We start from the raw sequence: 16,947 nt of genomic DNA on the forward strand, positions 1-16,947 counted from the left end.
TTCAATATAATTGTGAGATAAGTCCACAGAAATTGGCCTGCAAAATTTCCACAGAAACTCAAAATATTAAAGAGGTTTCATTTTGTAGTCTTAAAGTTAAACGGTTTAGTTACATTACTTTCATGGGCCAAGTGGACAGGTTTGATGTGTGTCTCAGTATAGAAGTCTCTCGGAAACACTCCGTAGCCTGTCTTCTCTCATCACCATTAAAGCCTGTCAGAAGCAGAGCTAAAGTAATAAAATGGCAGACATACACAGAGTAATTCCTTACATCAGACATATGACCTGCACCCAAGAATGTAAGCAGATTAGTCAGGCACAGGTATTTGCATCCGTGTGCTTATTAGGAATGTTTCTGTCTGTGGTTTCGGCATGTAATATTAGCTGACACTGAGCTGGATGGCAAAGATCAACCTGTGCTGGAATTGAAAAAATGGGATTCCGATGTGCGTTTCATGAACCTGCATACTTGCATTAGTGTGCCTCATTATAATCTACAGTGCAAACTAAAGTGTATGGCCTGATTAAACATTATAAAACACAATAAAAAAGTCAGTTTATTTCACAATACATAATGTTAATAATAATACCCCCCAGTGAGCAAGCCAAAAGCAACTGCAGGATAGAAAAAAATTCCCATGGATGTTTAAGTACAACCTCAAAAAGAATAGTTTGAAAATTTACTTTTTATTGGTTCCTAGAGATTGCAACTGTTAAAGAAGCTGTAAAGGGAAAGTTGTATACAATCCCCTGTGTTGTTATAACATATAACTTTCCTTTTTTTTTCTTTTTTAACACAAAGGAAGAAATTTTGAAAACATGTTGTGCTTAGTGATGTCATACAATGCAGTTTATGGTAAAACTTAAATTTTAAGTGGAGGAGAAGATACATTTCAATGCCCAGCCTTATTTGTTTTAACCAAGGTACTCAGAAATGAAACTGAGAGAGATTGAAGAGACTGAAGGCAGCCGATATTTTTTAGGTTAATCAGAGTTTTTGTCCAAACCAGCTGTGATGAGCGACAGGACATTCTGTCGATTGCTTAGTTCCTATTTGAGGCGTTGCGGTGTGCAGCCCTGTCCGCTATGAACTGGCACCAGTTTGAAATCTTTATTATAACAGAATTTAATCTGGCATCTCGCTAGCCACTTAAAAACAACTTGATTTTGTTCTGCCGACTGTTCTGCTGAGGTCTCTGTCTTTTCAATCAGAGATTTGTCACAGTTCAGAACAGAGAAGAGGTGACCAACAAACCCGCTCCCTCAGCCTTTTCTCTCCGGTTCTTACAGTTCAGTGTCGGTAAACGAAACATCCAAACCCTCCAAAACACTGCAGCCTTTGGTTCAAACAAATAAGGCTGGGCATAGAAATGCATAGAAAGAAAGTCATATGGGTATGTAACCACACAGGAGTGAGTAAATATTGACAAAATTTTGGCTTTTTTTTTTTATGTTTTATGTTCCAATTTGAACCCTCTCTTAAAAGGAATGTTAAGATCAGTCAACAGTATAATGGAACAATAGAAAATAGTCTTAGTGTTCAAAACTTGAACTAAGTGTTAATCTAGGGATCAGGGGCCGTATTCACAAAGAATTTTATCTTACCACTAGGAGTACTCCTAAATCGCACTAAAATATTTTAGCTAGGAGTTTTCTCTTAAAAGTTATTAACACTTGCTTGGTTAATTGACTTCCTATTAGCCTAAATAGACTACTTAAAGCAAGGAAATGTTGCTCCTATTGAAGTAATGTAATAGTTGAATGATGGTGGATTATGAACTCGCCAAAACGGAAAAGAAAGCCCAACTGGACACAGGATCAGTTACTGCTGCTGGCCCAGTTGGTGCTGGACAAAAAAAAAACATAATAAAAGGGAAATTCGGCACTGGGAAATCAAGCAAAACAAAGCGTGAGACATGGGAGAGGATTTGTTTGCAGATCAATGCAGCATTCCCGCTTGTGTCGCGGACCCCGGACGACTGCGAGAGGCGGTGGTATGCGCTACAATCGCAGTCGAGGGTTGAGATTGCAGCCTTTAAATGGGCAAACATGGCAACAGGTAGGCCTATAATATTAAATATATAATATCATTATTGTTTCATGTAATTCTAAAAACTTCCTGCTTGTCATGAATGTAATGAATTATGAAACAAATGTCATAAACAATATGCTTACATTAAAGTGTGCTTTTAAGTGTTATGTAGGCAATGCTTTTGAGTTGGTGACACTTTCCATGTATGTGTTAAGGAGGAGGATCAACACCTAAGCCACTGAGCCACATTGCATCGGTGGTGTAAAGTGTCATTGGGTCAGACACCAGTATAATGGGCCTTGAGGGTGCAACTGATCCGGCAATGCAGCTGCTAATGCAAATAGAGGGGTAGGCTATGTTTATGCAATGATTGCAATACTTGTACATTTTTGGTGATATTTAATGAAGGGCATACAATATCATTATGTGCAAACCACCCACCCACACAAAAAACTGTGTTCACAAATTATAAGATGTTTTAACAGGCTACAATTTATGTTACAGGCCAAATGGAAGCCCAGGACCTTCAGGTGCAAGTCATCTTCCTCTTCCTGCGCGTCTTCCCCTGACTCTTACTGCACCTCTTCCTCTTCCAGCTCCTCTTCCTCTTCCAGCTCCTCCTCCACTTCCAGCTTCCTCTTCCACAATCCCATCACCTGCCTCTCCCCTTAGTCCTGCTGCTGGTGCAAGGCCATCACCCCTGGAAGAAAAGAAGATGAAAATGGAAATGCGTGTGTTAAAAAGGCAGAAAAGGGTCCTTGATGCAAAAGAGAGGCTAATACAATTAAAGTCTGAATATTACACTCTAAATATTGCAAAAATGCAAAGGGAATAAACACACTTAAATTGAGCAAAAATGTGTCTTTACTCATTTGTGCATATGTGAATATTTACCCAAAGTGTGTATGGACAAAGTGATCCCTGAATGCCAGTCCACATTGTTCCACTTCATCAACAAATTGGTTGTGTTCATTGTCATCATCATCATCATCATCATCGTCAAACGCATCACCATCTCCTGTCTGTGGTATGTTCCTTTGCCGGCACAGGTTGTGAAGAGCTCACACACAGTGATCACTTTACTCATCTTCTCTGGACTAAGGCGGATTTCACTATGTAAAACGTGGAAACGTCGCTTTAGTTGTCCAATCCCCCTTTCCACCACACTGCGTGTCTTCTTGTGTGCTCTGAAACATACACCAAGGAACAATAAACATTATTGATTTAACCAACAACACCAAGAGCCACCACTATAATTTGAAATAAGCTTTGACATTGTGGTCATGCTATTGAATTATGGCACCTAAATAATATAGCCAACATGTGCACTTACCTATTGTAATTTAACTGAGGTCCCATTTGTGGATGGAGGTAAGGTGTATGGAGCCACGACTTACAGGGATAGCCACTGTCCCCCACCAAGTGACATCCAGGTGGCACATGACGTCTCTCAAACAGTTGCCTCAGACCACTCTCCATCAATATCCTCGAGTCATGAGTGGATCCGGGCCACTTTGCCACAACATCGAGAATTGTGAAGTTTGCATCGAACACAATCTGGGTATTGATGGAGTGGGTTTTCTTTCTATTCACAAACACGTCCTCATCCTGACGTGGTGCAATTATTTTAATATGTGTCCCGTCTATAGCACCGACCACTCCAGGCACACCGGCAATATCCATAAAGCTGGCTTTGTTTCTTTGGAGTTGGCGAATGTCCAAAGGAAAACTTATGAACTGTCGAATAATATGGGGTCTACAGAGTGCATTGATGGTTTGGTGGATGGATCTGCTTACCGATGGCTGGGATATCGCTAGATCGTCGGCATTGCACAACTGCATTTTCCCCGTTGCCAGGTAGCAAAGTGTTGTCAAACATTTCAATTCGGCACTGATTGGGTTGTTGCGATTAGCTGGCGCTGTTATTGCATCCCTCACATGATCCACAACAATCAGTATTCCCTCACGGTTAAGGCGGTATCTTTGTAATAACTCCGTGTCAGTGAGTGTCTCCAACACACTGCGTCGCACGGCCATTTTAAGATCCTTTGTGAATAGGTCTTAGTGAGTTAGGAGTCCTCTCGACTTATTTTAAGCTGTCCCAGACTTAGGTGCTACTTTTAGGGCTAAAATGCTTCGTGAATTACTCTTAGTGAAAAAAATTAGGAGTCCTAAAGTTAGGAGTGACACGCCCATTATTTTTAGGAGTTGCTCCTAAATTCGCCAGTTAGGAGTTACTTTTAGCCTTAAAATTCTTTGTGAATACGGCCCCAGGTTAGCTTTAGCACCTGGCCCCTGCTAGTAGATGCCGTAACTACACCCATTATGCTGGCAAAAATGTAACTTTAAATGCTGCTTAACAGTTGAATTTGCACAGTCCTTATAAATAAATACAAATATGAATACCTTATAAATAGACATATATAAGAAATCATGACCTTTAAGGTGTTAGGAAAGGAACATTTCTGATTTAACTATTTGTAAACCGCTAAATAAATTAATTGGCTGTACCCATTATTAGGTCTTTGACACACTGGAATTATGCAGTCTGTTTGAACTAAAATGTAAGGTGGAGGAATGGAGATTATTTATATTAAATTGGAAATGTCACATGTGTTTAATAATTGTCATTCTATTCTTAGACTATATTTGAATGGAAACTAATAGTTTATTGCTGTGGTGTCTGGGTGCGCTTTTGTTTATGTTCTGTTTTATGTTCTAGTTGTGCCATGTGATTTCACTGTCCTGTTATGTGACCCTCTTGTTCCATCATGTTTATTAGTCTTGTTTTTTTATTGGTTCTTGTTTCATTGTCTTCATTAGTTTGTTATCTTTTTATTAGTTCTGTCATGTCACTGGTTATTTTGTTTCTCTTCAAATCTGAACAGCACCGATCATTGGTAATCACCACAATGTGCATGCCGGTTATAAATGTGTCTGAGAGTGGTCCATCTTCTAATGTCATGCTGACTAATGGTCTTGCAACGGCGAGGCTGCAGTGCTAACTAAAAATGGATGGAAAGCATATCTTATGGGGGAATTTAAATAACATGTACATTTCATCATATTTATTTTCATTTTAAAGAAACAGAATTGAAATTATCCACTAAATAAATGTGGGCAGCAGCATTAGGACCATGGAGAACTGTAGCAGTGCAGTAGTTCTAGCGAAAGGAAATCTCTGTTGACTTATGTTAGGTAGTATAATGAAAGCTTGCGAGATTTTAAACTAAAACCTCCAGTTCATTCACTTGTGCGTTTCATAGCCTCCATTGGATTAGGCCCCTATAAAAATTAGCAGCATTGCTTTGTTTGGGAAGCCCATTTTTGGTTGATCTTTCTTTCGCGGCCTTGTGTTTGTGAGAGTGTATGTTCCCTATTTGAGGGAAGGTGGTTGTAGGAACCTTGGACACGTAGCCCAGTCACGGTCTTAGGATGATGTGAGTATCTGCCGTCATGAATGACGTCCACTGCGTCGTGGTGGGCCGCAATACCGGCTACATACACCTGCAAGGTGGAGGGGGACAGCCTCCCCTCCAACCTCTCTTGCAGGAATGAAAGCACTGACCAAACTGCACATCTCTGTGGGTCTTCAGACCAGGAAGAACACCAATTTGCGAACAAGTGCCACTTTAGGGCATAAATCTGCCTGGTAGAGGGAGTTCTGGCTTGGTTGATCGTGTCTACGACTGCAGGTGGTTGGTCACTCGGATCTTCCACGTCCCATCCAGGGGCCAGACGTGGAGGTTCCAGAGGTCTGGGCGTGGATGCGAGAAGGTACCCCGTCCATGGGAAAGAAGGTCCTTCCTCAGGGGAATTTGCCAGGGAGGTGCTGTCACGAGGAACGTGAGATCCGAGTGGGCCAGTAAGGAGCCACTAAGGTGAATTGTTCCTCGTCCTCCCTGACCTTGCACTGCACCAGTGCAAGAAGGCTCACTGGGGAAAATGCGTAATTGAGCAGCCCGCGTGGCCAGCTGTGTGCCAGCACGTCTGTCCCAAGAGGGGCCTCTTGGGAGTACCAGAGCGGGCAGTGAGAATTGTCTTGGGAGGCAAAGAGATCTACCTGTGCCTTCATTCTCCACTGAGTGAGACCTGTCGTGACAGTGCGTCCGCTGTCATGTTGAGGTTGCCCGGGATATGAATTGCGTGCAGCAACCTGAGTTAATGCTGACTCCAAAGGTAGAGATGGCGGGCGAGTTGTGACATATGACGACAACGCACGCCGCCATGGCGTTTTATGTATGCTACCATCGCGGTGCTGTATGAATGGATCAAGACGTACTTGCCCCGAATCAGCGGGAGAAACCTCAGCAGGGCAAGGAATACAGCCAGCAACTCTAGGCAGTTGATGTGCCAATGCAGCCGGGGCCCTGTCCATGAGCCAGCGGCTGCGTTCCCGTTGCACACTGCGACCCAACCCAGTTGAGAGGTGTCTGTGGTGAAGTGTGGAAAGAAATGAATGGCACTTATAAAAATTTGTGTTCATCATGAAGACTCATGTCAAGATCACATGACCCTTGAGATCACACTTGAGTTATTCCAGTTACTAATTACTTTTGCTTTTGGAATAAATGAATCATTGCTGACTTTGAATATTGCATTATTGCAATATAATCTATAACTGAAAACCTGTGCAATGTTGTGTCCATGATACTTAATGTCAGTGAATACAAGATGACTGCAATATTGTCCAGTGCAACATAAATAAAAAATACTAAGTGAACCTTAAAGTTATTACTTCAACAGGTTACTAAAGGACTGCTCCTCTATTTGCTGGATCACACTTGCCCTGGTTGGCCAGTTGGAGAGACTACATGCAGAAAGTGGATTTATTTTCCCACGCTAAGTGTTAACTGTTTGGTCAGTTGTGTGAATAATACAAAAAGACCGAAATATTACAAGAAACAAAAGACTCCAAATAATTTCAGAAGTGCCAGCATTGCAAAGGGAATAATTTGTGCAATGACAGACATTCAACTAAAGATAATTATTGCCATAGCAACCAGCACATTAAAACCAAAATTTGACACTCTATTAACAAAGGAACATTAAATTACTTAAGAACTAGTCTATAATAGCATATGTTAGTGTAAAAAAAGTTAATATTAATACAGGAATCTTAATGTGACAAACCCTAAAGAAACAGAAAAGTCTGTTAATATTGTGTTAAGCTTATGGCAGATATTAATTATTAATGCATACCTCTGGGTAGGATTGCACCAGTAAGGTCTCATGTAAGTTTGGACGTAAATTTCACACTAAGGGCTAAGTAACTACTAGTTAGTAAGTCAGTGCTTAATTTGGTTGCACCGCCTGTTCTTAAGGCAATACTTTACTAGCAGGTCGTAAGCTCTCCGTAATGTAATGTGTAGTTGCATAATATGACGTTTACCTATATTGATCCAATAAAAACCCTTCAAATTTGTACATACAAGTCTTAAAAAGCCATTAAATTCAATCTGATCTTGTTAAGGTTGAAGTTCAAATTGTGTTTGTTTATGTAGCTGTCAACTATAATACATTTATATCACCATTAATATATGATACATAACAAAAGAAGATTTGATAAATAGTATATTTGCCCTGTGTAAATAACAATACATAGGAACTGTCTCTAAAAGAATTGAGGGGTGATCAATAAATACTAATACAACAGGCTGGCAAAACAGACATTTATTCTTGTTAATATCCTACATATATTATGAATGTGTTGAAACTTGACACCGGAAGACACACCCTGAAAACTGCCCGGTTAGATCAGGTTTCATGCTGAAGAGCTGCTTAAAAGTACTTTATTTTATTTTATTTTTTCTCTCCCTTACATGTTAGCTAGTGTAAATGTCAACATCATTCTGTGTCGAAATGATTGATGCATGTCACACAAAACATGAGCACATTGATGTAATAAAATATCAGTCTGCTTTTTTATTCAAACCGTCTTTAGTGAACTGGGACCTCATTCTACCTGCTGAACCTCTTTTAAGTTATGCCCACACCTCTTTCCTCTCAAACCCTTTTTACTTAATTTAATTTAGGAGTTTTTAAAAGCAATTTAATTCAGTTCTAATTAATTCAGTTTCATTAAACTGACAATTTAGCTGGATTAGGTCAAATTAATTTACTATTAGGTTAATCCAATTTATTTTTATGTTGGTCTAATGTCATTTTATTAGTTTACTAAGGTTTATTCAATTAATTGTCTTATGTTATTTGTCTTATTGTCTTCAAATAAAAAAAAATAAAAAAAATAATTGTTAGTATATGCGAGATGAGCAAGTGTAAGGGCAGTCAAACTGTTGCACTGCCAGTGTGATAGCTCTACAAGCAGTTGCTAAGCAGCATTCAAATCAAACATCACTTGAAAGTGCTAGTCCATCCTCAAAGCACAAGCACCAGTCTTCACCATAATGGTAACACCCCAAACTCCAGCCAAACGAACACTACTTAAAACAAAATTATAAAACAGAACAGTCAACACGAACAAAATTCATCCTCTTCTGATCTAGCTCAAAAATGCAGAAAATAACATTTAGTTTCAACATTTGTTTACACCATCCAGCAAAGCATGCTGGTGAATCAAAATACCCTGGCCAGTTTCCTCAATGCTACAAGAAAACAAATATCCATGTAGGCCTTAATCAAATTGATTAAGTAAACTTAAATGTTACAAATGTAACTGAATTTAATGTAATTAATTTACATTATGACAAAATGTTCTAGAATTGTGTTGCTTTAGGTAATTTTAATTAAATAAAGTGATCAACCTGCCAAACTCCTTCTCTTTTGGTATACCAAGTGTATAGGGTCATTAAAGAGCCTAGATATGTATTGGAGTTATTGTTTTTTTTTTGCACTTCCATAAATATTTTGTATGATTAATTTATATATCTTTACAGGTTTAATATCACAATATATGTATATTCACTGTCACGTGTAATGCATTCATACAAATGACTAATATATCACAATGATTTTCCATGAGACTATGGTGAATTATCCGTATTCATTATGCGTGTACATGTACAGTATATATTATGCACATACTATTTCTTTCTCAATGTGGCAGTTGTTTCAGTGACTGACTTTCTTTACATTTGGCATTGGTATTTGATGAAGAAACAACATTAAAGCAAGTGTTACACATGAACAGTATGATTAGGCTATTGTCAATTGGGTGTACTACTGAAATAATGCAAGCTGTGTGTCTAAACCTCAAACAGTGCCTGAGCAAAATACTTAGTTGTAGATTGTGTGTTATCAATAATTGTATTGATTATTGAGTTATTGATTATTGTCTGGGTAGCTTAGTGACTACCGCTAGTCACGAGTTCGAATCCAGGGTTTGCTGAGTGACTCCATCCAGGTCTCTTAATCAGCCAAATTGGCTCGGTTACTAGGGAGGATAGAGTCACATGGGGTAATCTCCTCGTGGTCACGATTAGTGATTTTCGCTCTCAATGGGTGTGTGGAAAGTTGTGTGTGGATCGCAGAGAGTAGCATGAGCCTCCACATGTGGAGTCTCCGTGGTGTCATACACAATGAGCCACGTGATAAGATATGCGGATTGACTGTCTCAGAAGCAGAGGCAACTGAGATTTGTCCTCCGCCTCCCGGATTGAGGTGAGTAACCGCACCACCACAAGGACTTACTAAGTAGTGGGAAATGGGCATTCCAAATTGGGAGAAAAGGGGATAAAAAATAAACAAACAAATAAATAAATAATTGTCTTGGAAATCTTTTTAAAATTTGACACTATCTGGGCATTTTGTTGATCCATGTGATAGATATACATGCCAGGTTTCTAAAGACCAGAGAATGTTATAGTGTTTGGTGAAACACTAATTTATTTAAGGGTTAAATTGTTATTAATGAAGATAATGATTAAATTGTAAGCTTTGAAGTCCATCCTAGTAACTGGACGGATGCAAGAAGTCTGCTGATTGACTGTTATACACAGACGACAGAGATGCAGTGGAAATTTGAGATATGGAGATACGACTGGAAAAGGCTCTACCTTTTGTGAATTTATTATTTTAGATTCTATCAAAAGACCAGAGCTAGATTATACATTGCACACACTGGAGGTTAGTGTTGTAATGGGGCAAGAAACACTAATGTGTTGCCTAATGCTGGTCAAGGATATGAGGTTTTCTTAAGCTAATTGTTGGAAATGAGGCAGAGGTAAGAGGAGTGGTGTGAAAAAAAGACAGAAGGAGGGAAATGGTTTGAATGAGGTGGCCATGACATAGGACGATACTCTAGCAGACACATTTGCTAATATGTTTCATGTGGCTGCCCCTCCGCAAGCTCTTAGGGAGACGTGTCACACATGAACTCCTTTAGCTTCTCATGCTGTCTCTCTCCCCTGCCACTTTACTCCATCAAAGTCCCCTGTGCAATTCTCTTGTGGGTTTGTGCTTGCATAAATGTGTGTGAATCCGTGTCAAGAGATTTTAAAAGCATTCTATATTGTGTCCATTATGGTGGTGGTGGTGGTAGATGTGCACCTCAGGTACATTTTAAAAAAAAAAAAAAAAAAATCAGCAGACAAGTAAACTCAGAAAAACATTTCAAACAAAGGAGGGAATTGTTTCTGTGCTGCAAGAAACATGAATGGATTTTACCTAATAAAACCATTGGATCAGTCTCAGGTTTCTCATTAAGACTGAGTGAGGAAAATCATCAGTGCAGTGGGACAGCAAAGTCATCTTATTACATTATTTATGCCAGTCCACAGTGTGTCTTAGAAGTGAATTTGGTGATTTATATATTATGATTACACAATGATCTTATAGTTGACCTTGGAGGAAACAAATTATTATTGATGCAGTGCTATATCAAAATCACAGAGAAGTCAATGATAGGTATTTACAAGGTTACCATAAAACCAGAGCATGGATTGGTCGTAATGACTGATTCTCACTCGAGTTTACTGTGCCAATCTGAACACACAGAACTGTTTGGTTACTCTGGCACATTCTGTTGTGATGGCTGGGAGAGGTGGGGGTTGAATTGATACTGGCTCAACAACAGACTCATTATTCCCAATTATGCCTCCCCTTAAATGTACCATAAAGTCCTGTTATAAAGCATGTGGAAGGCCCATTAAAGGGTGCTATTAAAGAAGTCCACATGGGGCTGATGGAGATAGAGTGTGTGCTGAGTAGTGGGGGCTAAGGCGCAGTAGCTAACGGTACCCTCTAGGCTCCTCTAGAAAGTTTTACTGCTCCTGTGTGGAGAATTGAGGTAGTAAGGCTGCCGTGGAGATCCACGGCACACCAGTGGCACAGTAGGCTGAATTTATGGCTGATCCAGTTTAGTTTCATAATTAAAAAATCAGTCTGGGGAGCACTGAGAAAGTGTACTGTAGATTCTAATATGTTCTGAATTATACAGTGAGAGTGTTTACAAGTACTCATATTCAATCTGATTGCAGTGCTGTTTGTATTGGATTGTAAAGTGTAAGGTACATATAAGTATTTGATTATATTTGCATTACATATATTCAGAACAAAATTTCAGGGTTAGTCGTCGTATTCTGAAGAGCAGAGGAGAAAGGCAGTAATTGCATTTTTGCTATGTTGACCAATCTAAAAATAAGCCAGAAATCTTTTCTTGTGTTACTCACTTTACTCTGCAAATGAACAGAATTAGAAGCAGCGTCCCATATCCTATCTGGCTAAGGTGTATAAATTGTACAGTATATGCATTATATGTATAGACATACATATAATATCTATGTAATAATACAGGCCTTTCCACAGTATAAGTGATACAAAACGCCTTGTTTAGTCCCCACACTGTCTGTTTGGCTGCTTTCCAGCACTCGTGTGTATATGCAAGGTCGCAACTGTGTATTGCGACTGTGAGCGCATGAATGGTCAAACGGCCTGTCTTGGTGAGATATTATATATGGTGTTGACCTTGATTTATCTAGATAAAATAAATACCCAATATTTAGATGCATACAAATTTCATGAACATATCTGTATTAGACATTTGCGTTTATTGCAAAAATAAATATTTTAGCCTATTTACCACCTCCTAACTTATAAACTAAAACACATCAATGATATAAAACAAAGGGACAAAAAGAGTGCTTTCAAATAATGTTTTAAAAGCATCAGAACTTCTGATCTTTGAGCATGTAGGTGGCTGAGAAAAAAGTTAGTAAAGCTTTTTTCTTTCAGTAATATTTACAAATGACACCTCATAGATGTAACATTTAATATTTATCACAGAGTGTATTATAATCCAGTAGTTCATCAAAAGATGGCCCCATACATATTCACAAAGAACAGGGCAAAGCCCCATTTATCCACAAATTCTAGAACTACCTCTTTGTTTGTTCAAACTTTTTGGTCTCTCTTGCTATACTGTATTGCAAAAATAGACCGGACTCCTATGTGAACATGATATATTTATATTTTCCAAAGTATAGCTGCCCAAAATAGCTATTTTTTTCCAAGTGCATACAGTGCATTAGCTCCTCTCTCTCTATGTTTGTGTTTATTACTTTGTGTTTTCCCTCTAAAACCACTTATTTGGCTACCTGCTACCCTCTTACTGAGAGTGTTTTGCCGTAAAAGCCAAAGGTAGCACTAACCTGGCCTTATCTTCATGTGGACTGTCGCTAACAGTCTGATTAGACGTGAAACCTGTGGTCTCACGCTAAGGTGCCCTTAAAGCAAAATGCTCTTTGAACAGGCAGAGAAGAAATCTGATTACTCTCCTAAAACTGGGGGGCATTCAAGTCACTGGTGACAGACAGCCCAGCAGAGCATCTCCTACCAAGGTCAGTCAGCTGATCTGTGCATCACTATATTCAGTTTAGTGTTGCCTTCCAGCACAAACCCAATTACTACTGTCTGCTTTGACAGCCAGTTCCTGATATCACACAGCATTGTAACATTCATTTAAACCAATCTAGGCAACACTGAAGCATGTTTAACAAAATATGGAGGGGGAGGGGAGGGTGGTTGGGAGACCAGACCAGACCTGACATATTTAAATGGAGCAGGAAGACTAATAAAATATACTACAACATGCTATAACAATGAAAATGATAACATTTAAAACTGGCTCTTAAATGTGCTATAAGAATTTTAGCCATTCTACTTTGATGAGACTGAGCCATTGGATTAGCCATGCCCCCTCTTTCCAAAACCCCTTAACTTCAAAGATACCAAAATGAGCTTTATTGAGAACAGAAACGCTTGTTAAAACAACAGCTGCAAAATAGCACCCTCAACTGACAACTGTTTTAAACAACATGGCATAAAATTGCATTATGCCTCAATAATTTGCAGCAACTACAACACTGAGAACATGCAAATTGACTGATGGGTGAAGAGTCTAAAGCTGTCAAAGAGATATATCAGGAAACATATTTCATTAATATCTTTCAGGGGGAATAAATATTTTATTGCATGATAGCACGTTTAAGACTCAATTTGAGTTAAGTCCATTAACCATAAGCCAAGTTTAATTGATATAATAAACTGTCAATTGTGCAGGTCCTCTCCCTGTTGCATCACCTAGTGATGAAGACTACAGCTTTTCCTGCAACGTCAGGATGTACAAGGTTGAATTTTCAACCAAATTTAAACCACTGAAATTTTAGAGGCAAATATGCAAAGTGAAATGTAATAGACCAAATATTACCTGTATTATAAATATCGGAGTCTCTATTTACACTAAGTGCAAATAGCCCATCTTGATGAGCCCACTCAAATAAACAAAATAAAAATAATGCACTGATACCACTATACTGTATGTTAGGGGTGTAAGAGTATCTGCCATACTCTTACACCCCTAATCTGTCGCTATTTGCAAAAAAATACAAAATAATAATAATTTTTGGAACTGTAATTTGGAAGTTGAATATTTATTAATTATGAAATTGTATGCAAAATGTTTTCAGTTGAAATATTCACAGCTTAAATATGCAACCATATGAAAATGCATCACCGTTAATGTAATGCATTTATTTTTTAATTAGTGCAGTTCAGTATTCTTTTTTGTTTCAAATACATTTGTACATTGTTACATTATATATATACATACACTCACCTAAAGGATTATTAGGAACACCATACTAATACTGTGTTTGACCCCCTTTCGCCTTCAGAACTGCCTTAATTCTACGTGGCATTGATTCAACAAGGTGCTGAAAGCATTCTTTAGAAATGTTGGCCCATATTGATAGGATAGCATCTTCCAGTTGATGGAGATTTGTGGGATGCACATCCAGGGCACGAAGCTCCCGTTCCACCACATCCCAAAGATGCTCTATTGGGTTGAGATCTGGTGACTGTGGGGGCCATTTTAGTACAGTGAACTCATTGTCATGTTCAAGAAACCAATTTGAAGTGATTCGAGCTTTGTGACATGGTGCATTATCCTGCTGGAAGTAGCCATCAGAGGATGGGTACATGGTGGCCATAAAGGGATGGACATGGTCAGAAACAATGCTCAGGTAGGCCGTGGCATTTAAACAATGCCCAATTGGCACTAAGGGGCCTAAATGCCAAGAAAACATCCCCCACACCATTACACCACCAACACCAGCCTGCACAGTGGTAACAAGGCATGATGGATCCATGTTCTCATTCTGTTTACGCCAAATTCTGACTCTACCATCTGAATGTCTCAACAGAAATCGAGACTCATCAGACCAGGCAACATTTTTCCAGTCTTCAACTGTCCAATTTTGGTGAGCTCTTGCAAATTGTAGCCTCTTTTTCCTATTTGTAGTGGAGATGAGTGGTACCCGGTGGGGTCTTCTGCTGTTGTAGCCCATCCGCCTCAAGGTTGTGCGTGTTGTGGCTTCACAAATGCTTTGCTGCATACCTCGGTTGTAACAAGTGGTTATTTCAGGCAAAGTTGCTCTTGAATCAGTCGGCCCATTCTCCTCTGACCTCTAGCATCAACAAGGCATTTTCGCCCACAGGACTGCCGCATACTGGATGTTTTTCCCTTTTCACACCATTCTTTGTAAACCCTAGAAATGGTTGTGTGTGAAAATCCCAGTAACTGAGCAGATTGTGAAATACTCAGACCAGCCCGTCTGGCACCAACAACCATGCCACGCTCAAAATTGCTTAAATCACCTTTCTTTCCCATTCTGACATTCAGTTTGGTGTTCAGGAGATTGTCTTGACCAGCACCACACCCCTAAATGCATTGAAGCAACTGCCATGTGATTGGTTGATTAGATAATTGCATTAATGAGAAATTGAACAGGTGTTCCTAATAATCCTTTAGGTGAGCGTATATATATATTGATAGGCATAGCACTGCATTTACATTGTGCCTGTCAGACAAAACAATACATTAAAAAAATACAATAAAAATAAAAGAATGTTCCTTTCATGAGGAGGCACACAAAGCAACAGCCCGGGTACTTGAAGGAACAAACAAGGCTTGAGGGAGTGAAACATCTTAAGGTAGATTTTATCAGTGAATCGCTCTGTTCTTTGCTGTTTTTGTTTGTTTGTCCTATGTTTAGTAATGCCTTTTCAATCAGTTACACCAGAGATGAACTGTTAAATATTCAGCAGTAAACACCAGATTATCTTTTACAGTGATTTGATTGTTCTGACGTTTTGTTGGACATTTTAGTTGGAGGAGTTGAGGTGTTATTCAGACTAGTTCTAGTCTGTTCTAGTTATTTGTCATTTATCAAATTTATAATGGTTGTAGAATGTGACTAATTCCATTTTAATTTCCTTACATAATAATGTATAATAAGGACAGTTTAATTTAATTCCCTACATTTAATGGTGGAGGTATGCAGGCACTTATCCCGTGTACATTTATACTACCAAATTCACTACAACTCCATCAGAAGCTGTAAACGGACCATCTCTAAATTACATTTTAGTTCTGCCTTTCAATAGGGACCTTTTACAGATTCCTTTATATTAACAAGGAATAGATGAGTTACTTTCCCCTAATTCTGAGATCATGAACATCTATAATGTAAAGTCTGACACACGATCTTCAATTAAAACTACAATTTCATTCCGTACCAATTTGTTGGAGGCAGATGGACCCTACTTTACATGACAACACGACATTACAAGTTTTAATGCCACATCAAATGAGAAAAGAACACAATGGACATGTAACTCTTATCATTTTCCACCTCTGTTACAGCAGATCTTCATCTGATAATGCGCATGAATAATCATGTGTGGCTTACTAAAAAAACATTTCATTAAATCAAAGGAAAATGGTGACAACTGTGGGAGATCCTACAATTGAAGGATTGCTTCTTAATACAGTGAGAACATCAGCAACTGTGGGAAAGTAAATGTGATATGATTCTAAGTTTTTAGAAACCCCAACTGGGTACATCAGATGGTATTAAAAATAAAGGAATTACATTCAGTTCACATGACATACAGTAAAATAAAATTTGCATGCACAGATAAAAAAATAAATACCATTAAAATGAATCTTAAAAAATATAGTAAATCTATAGCCTATTATCATAATGTTAAGATAATATGAATATTAATACTTATAATGAAGTTCAGTGCAAACGACTAATGTAACGGTCGACCTGTTAAACATTAATGTAGGCGAGAGAGGTCTAATATTAATGCTGAATTAAGCTTTTATATGCATGGTAGAACTTTATAGTTTTATTAAATAAAAAATTAATGCAATGATTCAATATTATTTCTGACAAGCAAACTCTCAGTCCTAAATGTAGCTCCTATCGCTATTATGAGTGAAGATGATATAATGCTCGTTTGCATTCATTAAAACTTCATGTTCTGCTTCACTGAAATATGGCACACCTTTCTACTTTGTGTCTGTTTCAATGGTGACTCATGGATTGAGAATGCCTTTCTGAGTTCACCAAGAAGGCGCACAAACTCATGGTTGAGTGAAATAACCCCGC

The 16,947-nt window shown here is 38.6% G+C and overlaps 1 protein-coding gene across 1 annotated transcript; it reads right to left on the reverse strand.

The window, feature by feature from the left end:
- Positions 1-2,700: 2,700 nt before the first annotated feature.
- LOC127655379 (putative nuclease HARBI1) lies at positions 2,701-4,069 on the reverse strand. The gene is made up of 3 exons (XM_052143186.1): positions 3,366-4,069; positions 2,927-3,219; positions 2,701-2,732 (listed from the first exon to the last, which is right to left on the reverse strand). The coding sequence occupies exons 1-3, from the start codon at positions 4,067-4,069 to the stop codon at positions 2,701-2,703; spliced, it is 1,029 nt and encodes a 342-aa protein (XP_051999146.1).
- Between the last annotated feature and the right edge of the window lie 12,878 nt (positions 4,070-16,947).

The sequence above is a fragment of the Xyrauchen texanus genome, chromosome 2 (genome assembly GCF_025860055.1).
Source record: "Xyrauchen texanus isolate HMW12.3.18 chromosome 2, RBS_HiC_50CHRs, whole genome shotgun sequence".
Classification (NCBI taxonomy): domain Eukaryota; kingdom Metazoa; phylum Chordata; class Actinopteri; order Cypriniformes; family Catostomidae; genus Xyrauchen; species Xyrauchen texanus.

Bases quoted from the DNA above. Each gene is read 5' to 3' on its own strand.
- LOC127655379 (XM_052143186.1), bottom strand. From the start codon at position 4,069: ATGGCCGTGCGACGCAGTGTGTTGGAGACACTCACTGACACGGAGTTA. The intron at 3,220-3,365 runs GTAAGTGCACAT...TGTATGTTTCAG, and splicing joins CCTCAGTTAAATTACAATAG to AGCACACAAGAAGACACGCA. The intron at 2,733-2,926 runs GTAAATATTCAC...CTTTTCTTCCAG, and splicing joins TTTGTCCATACACACTTTGG to GGGTGATGGCCTTGCACCAG.